Source organism: Ceratotherium simum, chromosome 28, assembly GCF_057802395.1.
Source record: "Ceratotherium simum simum isolate JZ-2026a chromosome 28, ASM5780239v1, whole genome shotgun sequence".
In the NCBI taxonomy this organism is placed as follows: Eukaryota; Metazoa; Chordata; class Mammalia; order Perissodactyla; family Rhinocerotidae; genus Ceratotherium; species Ceratotherium simum.
In genome coordinates, this window is record NC_141927.1 from 8,942,812 (window position 1) to 8,951,848 (window position 9,037).

The window sequence follows — 9,037 nt, forward strand, 5'->3', positions numbered from 1 at the left end:
GTTGAGTGCAAATTAACGTAACATAAGCAACCACGAAGCCGCAGCCCCAAAACACCTGACTCAAGGACCGAGAAAGCGGGGTTGGGTGAGCCCAGGGGCCGATGGAGGAGAAGCCAGGACGGCGGGAGGCGGGCCTTCCGTGGCGAAACCCCGCCCCTCCCTTGCTCGTCGCTGATTGGCGGCGGCCACAGGGCGGAGGGAGGGGCGGGCCCGCACGCCCGCAGCTCTCCCGTCGGCGCGGTGCCGCCCGCCCGGTGGGCGTGTCCCAGGGAGCGGGCGCGCGCGCGGGAGGACCGGAAAGGAGGCGGGGCCGCGGCGGGGCGCGCTCCCGGAACGCGCGCAGGGCAGCAGGCGCGGGGCGCAGGGAGCCGGTCCGCGGCCGGAACGGGGCCCCCGGAGTGCGTGCGGAGCAGGGCGCGGGGAGACGGGCGCCATGAACACGGTGCTGTCGCGGGCGAACTCGCTGTTCGCCTTCTCGCTGAGCGTGATGGCGGCGCTCACCTTCGGCTGCTTCATCACCACCGCCTTCAAAGACCGGAGCGTCCCGGTGCGGCTGCACGTCTCGCGGATCATGCTGTGAGTGCGGCCGGGCCGGGCCCGCGGGCCGGGGTGGGCGCCGCGCCGGGCTGGGCGGGCGGGGCGTCGGCGCCGCCGGGGCCCCACGTGAGCGGCCGTCGCCCCCGAGGGCGGGCGTCCGGGGGGCGTCGCCGGCGGCCCCTCGAGCTCCCTCCGGCCTCGGCGAATTCCCGGGCTTGCTCTTAAACGTGAATCCTGAGCGGTCCCGGGCCGGGGCCCGCGTCCTTCCTGTTCCTCACGTCCCTCCGCCCACGCCGGCCAATGAGCGAGCTACACAACAGCACAGCCGCGCCGCCGCCGCCGGGCCGGCCTCCGGGGTGTCCTCGGCGGCCCCGTGCACGGCCGGGGCCGGTACAAGCGCCTTGACGTTCCCTCCCCGGTTTCTGCCTTCCCTCCTTCAGTAGGCAGTGAGTGCTCGCGGCTGCTTTGAAGTTGGCAGGATTCAACATCCCAGCTCTCAGCTGCAGCGTGGTTTTTATTTTTCAAGAGCCCACCGCTTGAATAAATCTGCGAAAATGCCAGAAATGGCATTTCGGAATAACATTGTCATTTCACTAATGCCTCTTTCTTTTTTTTTTTCCTTGATGATTTTTATTCTCTGGCACTTTTTCTTTGATACGTAGCGTTTTTTTTTTATCTGGTTCTTATATTTTTCTTCTCTGTTCCATCTTCCAAGTTCTGTCTCGTTCTTCAACCTTAGTGTTCTTTATTTCTTTGTCGGAATCGCCAACCAGCCTGTCATCTAATGGCTACTCCCCCCCCCCACCTTTTTTTTTTTTTTTTGTGCTGTATTGATGTTTGTTAGATACTGTGTGTTAGATTCAAATAGACCCCGCGTGGAAATCGGCCCTGCTCCTCTCAACTCAGGGTTTAGAAGAGCTTGGCCCATAGTACACATGAACAGCCGTTAGCTGTTGTTAATCTTCAGCAAATTTCTCACCTTTCTGGGCCTTAATTTCCTTTCGTTTGAAATGGAAGTGATACCCAGCTTGTAGGCTGTTGGGAGAATTGAGATAATTGTGAAAAACATATAGTGGACCTGACACGGACACATAGTAAGCCCTCAATAAATAGCAGCTATTTTATCCTAGTTTTCCACACCACCTTGTAGTCTGTGGTCTGTAACTCCATCCATTCTACCAAATCGCTTGACATCAAGTCTTTACACTTTCTTTGAGCAGTTTTTCTCTCCCCCTGGGTTTTGTTAGGAATTCTTTTAAGGTATATGAAAATAGCTGAAGACCTCCCTTTATGTTGGATTCGAACGTTTATCCTGTTTTCACACTTAAAGGTTTCTCTGATTTTTACTTGTTTCTTTGTGGGATTGCTGTTTCACCTGCGCATACAGCTAGCTCCTGTCTTTCATTTTATCTAAGGAATTTTGTGAATTCTGTATGCTGTTATCTTTGAAGGATGGTTAAACTTTTATCTTTACTTCTAGAAAAAATGTAGAAGACTTCACTGGACCTAGAGAAAGAAGTGATCTGGGATTCATTACATTTGATATAACTGCTGATATCCTTTAAGAAAATATTTCATTGCTTTTTCTGTAGTTGTATAATAATGTACATGTTGTTTAGTGATTTGGGGACAATGAATATGACTATCCCCTGAGTCAATCAGACCTTGAAATTTCTATACCTGTCAGTAAAATAGTGTTAATACCTCCTCATTCACACCTTGAGAAAACTTATTTATAGATTCATGAGTTATTATTGTGTGAACATACTTTAAATTCTTCACGGAAACATTAAATAGATCGAAAGCTTCAAGAGAGTTTGAATCTGTATTTTGGAAAGAATTTTATTAAATTAGATCATTTGGATTAAAGAAGGAAGAATGTTACCAGTGCTCAGCCTACCTAGGGGGAGTATTTCATGTACAATCCCAAAGAATATGTCTGTATTTTATGATAGCAGAGAAAAACATATGGTAAAAAAATGAATTACATCTGCTAAGGTTTGGAAGGTCATTGTCAAAATGATTAGGGGTAAGCCATATTAGCATTTTGCCATTATAGTTCTTTTTATAAGTAGTTTTATAATAAGAGTCAGATCTTAACAATTAAAAGTTACTTTAAAATGGGGATGACTTAAATATTTTCTCTTTGAGTTTCCATCTTTGACAGCTCTGATCATTTTGGCTAGTTTTATCTTCTTTTAGGGTCTCAGATTAATATCTTGGCAGCATTGTTCCCTGCCACTTCTACCCTGACCATAATTGCCTTTTTAAGACCCCAGGATTAAAATTGGTTATGAAAATTGAACTGTCTGAACTTCTGTAAAGCAACTGGTTGAACGATTGAAGCAGATCATGTACCTGGGAAGTTTACCTGATATACCTCTTTACTACCATGGAATTACTTTTAACTTGTTTTTTTAGGCATAAATTATTGGGATTAGAAGTAGAGTAAGAATTACTTCTATAGGCACTTTTTTTTGTGTGTGTGTGAGGAAGATCAGCCCTGAGCTAACATCCGTGCTAATCCTCCTCTTTTTGCTGAGGAAGACTGGCTCTGAGCTAACATCTATTGCCAATCCTCCTCCTTTTTTTTCCCCAAAGCCTCAATGGATAGTTGTATGTCATAATTGCACATCCCATAGGCACTTTTTTAAGAAATAGAGTACACTACCAGAAAAGTCCTATGCTAAACTTTGCCTGTCTGCTTTTAAGTCTTCATGTCATTTTTTAAATATCTACCCTAGTAAGAGGGAGTTTGGATCTAGTGTGAAAGTAGTATCTTTGGGTATCTGGAGAATTATAGTGAAATTTCCTGATATCTCAACTACTGTATTTATATGTTCTCAATCTCATCATTTGTAGTTGACTCAGATTTTCTTAATGATGCCACTAAAACTTGAAGTTGTACCTGTTCTTAGAAAGAGCTATCCTAGACTTCTTAATTCTAAAATAGTGATCCTTAGTGGATACACATATCTAACAGTGGAATGTCTTGAACGTGTTGCTATCAGTATGTAAACACATATAATAAAAAGTCAACATTTGCATATAATACTTAATAAAATCCAACATTAACTCGTTTAATTTCTCAGTGATTACACCAGTCTGGTAATTAATCCTAGTGAGTTTTTTTCACTCTGGTAAATTGATAAAAGCAAATTGGTGTTCAGCTGCATATTTTTACCAAAGCACTTCATGGATTGAGACATTTTGATCTCTACTGGCATGTGTCCAAAAGCAACATGTACAATTTGTTATTCTTGGTTTAATTACGTGAGCCACCTTCAGGTTGCGTATCAGTAAATTCAATTGTGATGATTGGTTGTACTTGAGAACTCCAGTGGAATCATGTGCTTGAAATACTAAATCCTCTTTCTTTTAGGCTTAGTGAGTTGATGTTACAGAAAACTAAATTTTGTATTTCTTTATTTCCTTATTAATCAAAGTATCTCAGCTAGTAGTGCTTAGAGGAGCAAGGGAGGGTGCTGATAATCTCACTGATATTTTTTTGACTTTGGAATGAGCTGGATTTTACAATATATTTCTCTTTTATAAATTTTTATTAAATTAGTGGCTCAGTCTGTTTCTGGGCCATCTCTAATTTTTTCTATTTTAGTATCAGTATTGCTATGGATAATTAAGAATACGATTTGTTTAAAAGTTTTATGCTGCTTTATGACTTGTATTCCTTAACTTGTTTACATCTAGAGAACATATTTGATTGGAATGTTAAGCAGTTGTTTCTTTATTTATCAGCAGAATATTCAACAAAAAATAATGTAAGTATTTATATAGAAGTATTTTTATAGATACTTAAAACCTCATTTTTTATGAAAGAAGATAAATTTTATATATTCAAAATATCTAACTGGAGTAGTTTAGTAAAAATCACAAGCCTATGGAGAGGTGACTCTGCTAAGACATCTCCTTTAATAGCCTCTGTCTTTTTTTTCTGTCTGTTTCTGTCACTCTTTAACATTGTGGTCTCCAGAATGGGGTGCATGTAAGGTAATCCATAAGAATCTAAGGAAAACAGTTAAGAGCTACTGTTTCTTATGGATCTAAGAAAAGTTGCCAGGTTTTCAGTTTGTTCAGCTTTTTGCTTGATGTTAGGATGGAGTGGCAACTTCCAATCTCCTTACCTGACATACTGGAAACTGGAAGTCTATTTATATATTTCTCAATTTAAAATAAAAGTGAAAGAAGTTAAATTCCACTAATACTTGCTATGTGGACTGACATTAATCTTCATATTCAGTCCTTAAGTCGGATGCTCGCGTGGCTTCTACACCATGCAAGTACTCCAGAGGAAGAGGAGGAATTCTGTAGGGCCAGAGGTTGACCATGCTACATACATAGATTCATTCATTCACTTTCAGCATTTTGCAAAGTTTTGCAGTATATACCCAACAAAGCGGATTATATTATCTAGTAAAGATAATGCTGATGGTCTTAGCACATGTAAGCAACAGGAAAGTGGCAGAGCTGACGTGTCTGTACCTCTTTTGAGCTGCTCAGCCACATTAAAGGATTAAAAAAACAAAAAGGGAACCTAGATAGATCTAATAAAAAGTTGGCTGAAAAAATTCAACGTGAGTCAAGACGACTATTTGAAATGCAAGTTTACATTCACTACCAATGATATTATCTAAGGGTAGTAGTAATGTGTATTATGTGCATAATTTATAAATAAAGATGCAAATTTTGGGGTTTGTGCTCAAAATAACTTGTGATCAAAGACCTTTGGCAACCATTTCCAATGATAAGATCAGAAAGTATGTTGCCAAACTATGAGTGTTTGAGGAAATGGGGAGGTAGTGTTGCTGCTCACTCAGCTGTAGTGCCCTTTAAGCTACAATATTCTTTCTTCACAGCTATGGTTAGGGAGGTAGTGTTGCTGCTCACTCAGCTGTAGTGCCCTTTAAGCTACAATATTCTTTCTTCACAGCTATGGTTAGAGAGATAGATGATTAAAAAGAGACTGCAAGATATTTGAATCAACAAAATTTGTGACCTGTATTTACAACTCCTGTTACTCAGATACATAATCAGAAGCTGTAAAGATAACTAATTTTTGAATCATCTCTGAGATTATTTAAAAATCCATCTAAATATTTATATTTTTCTTTTTATAATAACGTGATGTGAGCTGTTTTGATAGTCTTATTAAGTGTATATCTGCAATTAATATCTCTGTCTATTGAGAAATATTTTTCTTTGTTTTGGAGTTGCGTGTGATTCACCAATTTCAGAACTTAAAGTAGTCTTTTTAATAATGAGTTTATCAGAAGTTTTATAATTAAAAGCTATTAAACTATTGAATTACAACCCATTAAAACACTAATAAAACTATTAGTTTGTGATTGAAATTGGTTAGTCCACTCTGATTTAGAGCTTTTGTTGCAGATAGAGTAAGAGTTAAGCTATTTATATAGAATATTGGTAAAACAGAACTCTCCTAAAAGTGTAAAGTGAATGATTCTGATAAGTGAATTAAAATACGAAAGTGAAATCTATGGAATTAAAATGTGCTTCTCTGTTGTTTTCACCTGAGTTACTGCTGTGTTTTGTTATCAGCATAGCCTGGAGGTAATTGGTAGTCAGAGATGAGTCTACTTCTGTGTTGTATTTAAATTGTATTCATTTTCAAGGGATGACAAATTAATCAACTTTATCTGTTGATTGGTTTGATTAGTTAACTGGAATTTTTAGCACTTCCATTCATTGTACATTTATTTTGAGTATGTCTTTTATGCCAGATATTTTGTTAGTCACTAGGAATATTGAGTAAGTTTTATCCCTTCCTTAAGTATCAACAAAATGTTAAAATGAACAGAAAAAAGCTATGCTGAAGATAAGAGTAACAACTGTAAATGCTTATCATTCTACAAGTCTCAGCAAATTATCCAAATAAATATGTCATCTTCTTGGTGACGGGATACCTAAATTATAATCACTCTAGTTTACCCCAGCATGACCAGTAAGTTAATACAATTTGGAATTTGACAGGTTATTGGTCTGGTGAATGAATAAAGATACCTAAAAAGTCATTTCACTTTGGCATATCTTTGATTCTGTGTCGTTTAGCCTTGATGTTTCTGTTTCATGTTAGAAAGAAATTTAAGGTGAAGATATGAACCCTCTTTTAGAAATAACTCTTCTACATTTCCTTTTAATGAACGTAGTCACCATACACTGTGCAATTGGCTTCACAAGCTAATGGATGATAGCTTACCAAGAACAAATATCTTGGGATTTAGTAGTGGTCACAAATGTGTTTTCCCTCCATTTCATGCCCCTAATTTTCCAAACGTCTTGTTTCTGGTATGTCAAAATAGTGGCTTACAGGAATTGTCTGACTTGTAGAATTTTGCCATAATAGAACAATGGTGCGCCTATGTTCTTTTTTAATTTGAAGGAAAAAAAGTCTTTAAAAGCCTTCATTTCTTTAGTGATTCCTTGATAATTTAAAAACCTTAGAGATGCATAAATTTTTATGACATAATCTGGCAGCAATGACCTGTATTAACAGCCTGATGGACCGGCGATTAGTTCTGTGCGCATACAGGGTCCGTATCAAGCTGGAGGGTCTTAGAAATATAACTGGGAAAGGTGATTTAAAAGATTGCTTCCCTTCCAAGGATTCTTATCCCTTCCGTTTCTCCAAGGGCCTCACGCTGGAGAGCGCGTGAGTCCAAAACCTCATAGTATGCTGTGAGGGCCCTAAATAATACAGTCACCTTAGCAAAGGGAGTGCTTTTCTTTAGGGAAATATCTTTTGTCCAAGGGAAGTTTGACACTGCTGTGCCTCTCTCTCCACTTGGTATCATTTTGTATGCTTAATGATTTTAGCGGTTCCCTCAAACTTGGATTCATTGATATAAGTTAACTGTTTGCTTACCGATACTTTTAATTTGGCGGAGATGCTGTTTCTGATGAGTTATCTAATTGATTTTCATTTTAACGTAGGCTCTGAACCAAGTTGTCCTTTGGGACAAGATTGTTCTGAGAGGTGATAATCCGAAGCTGCTGCTGAAAGATATGAAAACAAAATATTTTTTCTTTGACGATGGAAATGGTCTCAAGTGAGCAATTCTTTGTCATTTTTTTCATTTAATGAAATGTGAAGGGAAGAGAACGATGTAACGTTTTTATTCTAAAGAAAAATATTAGAGGGTAAAAAGAGGCGAGTTGAGAGAAAAGAACAGTATTTCTGCAGATCTGAACTGGAAGATTGGATAGAAATACTGCCATACAAACTGGGATCTCAGATCAGTGCTCAGTTCTCTGCAGTATGTGAAATGTGGTAGTCAAACTAATGAAGGCCTGTAGCCTCTGCTCGTGCGTGGAGCCTGGGAGCCTCAGCTGCCAGTGTGGGAGTAGGACTGTGATCATCAGAGGGCTCCTTTTGTGATCCGTATAGAGGAACTTGCCAGGGAAACTAAACTAATGAGGAACCGTGCACTGATCTAGGAGTTGATACTGAGGTTTCTAGTTTCGGTTCTCTTAACTTCTGCGAACCTCAGTTTCCTTTTGTACAAAATGAAGGAATTAGAATGATTGATCTTTTGGGTTATTTTTAGCTCTAAGTTCTGTGAGTAAACACTGGAAGGGATTTTGGGGGAGAGTTATTTTAACCAAACCTTGGGTTTTGCAGATGAAAAGTTTCTGGCCATGGGAGATTTTGGTTTGTTTGGGTGTGTCCATCTAGATAATGATGGAATTAGGTTTCCAAGCATGGTCTTCTGAGTTCTAGCTCATATCTCTTTATATTCTCTGTGTTTTACTCATTCAAGCTTTTTGGTTGGTGCTCTGATAACTGTAACTGAGTGAGTTTGGGTATGTCATTATGGGATACCTGCAGATATAATGCTGGTGTTCCCCAACGCTCTTCTGGGATATCAGAAGACTTGAGAAAAGTTTATAGAGTAGGATTCCAATTTGGAATAGCTGGTTATGTATAAAATATTTGGTACCTCAATGCTTGAATTAAAAGGTTTTTATTGAGCTACAAATGTTCCTGCTGACATCTGTTTATTCTGTCTTTTTATAGGGGAAACAGGAATGTCACTTTAACCCTGTCTTGGAACGTTGTACCAAATGCTGGAATTCTACCTCTTGTGACAGGATCAGGACACGTATCTGTCCCATTTCCAGATACATATGAAATAACGAAGAGTTATTAAATTATTCTGAATTTGAAACAACATATTTTTATACTTAATGAATTGTATCTCATTTATCTCTTCCCTTGCATCTTCATTTGGTTTGGGTTGTTACTTTTTTTTGGGGGGGGGGTTATTAAGAACTAACATCAAAAGGCATATTGAAGAGAAAGGTTAATGTGCTACTTAAACTTAATTTTACAAACAAAACACGAAGAAAAGAAGGCCACTGGAGTGGAGTATTAAAAGGATAAGACAACTACATAATAAGGATTTGTAAAAAATTAAAATTTGAAGTATTTCCTATATTTCCATTATTCTTTATGGAATATAAA

At 39.4% G+C, this 9,037-nt stretch overlaps 1 protein-coding gene across 1 annotated transcript; it reads left to right on the forward strand.

Annotated features, from left to right (window-relative positions):
- The first annotated feature begins 327 nt into the window (after window positions 1–327).
- SPCS3 (signal peptidase complex subunit 3) lies at window positions 328–8,779 on the forward strand. The gene is made up of 5 exons (XM_004428716.3): window positions 328–576; window positions 2,018–2,091; window positions 4,240–4,316; window positions 7,507–7,622; window positions 8,591–8,779. Exons 1-5 carry the CDS (start codon window positions 434–436, stop codon window positions 8,721–8,723), a joined length of 543 nt encoding a protein of 180 aa, XP_004428773.1. The 5' UTR covers window positions 328–433; the 3' UTR covers window positions 8,724–8,779.
- Window positions 8,780–9,037: the final 258 nt, after the last annotated feature.

Excerpts from the sequence above, each read along its gene's own strand:
- SPCS3 (XM_004428716.3), top strand. The coding sequence starts at position 434 with ATGAACACGGTGCTGTCGCGGGCGAACTCGCTGTTCGCCTTCTCGCTG. Across the intron at positions 577-2,017 it reads CACGTCTCGCGGATCATGCT|AAAAAATGTAGAAGACTTCA; the intron begins GTGAGTGCGGCC and ends CTTTACTTCTAG. Across the intron at positions 2,092-4,239 it reads TACATTTGATATAACTGCTG|ATCTAGAGAACATATTTGAT; the intron begins ATATCCTTTAAG and ends TAACTTGTTTAC.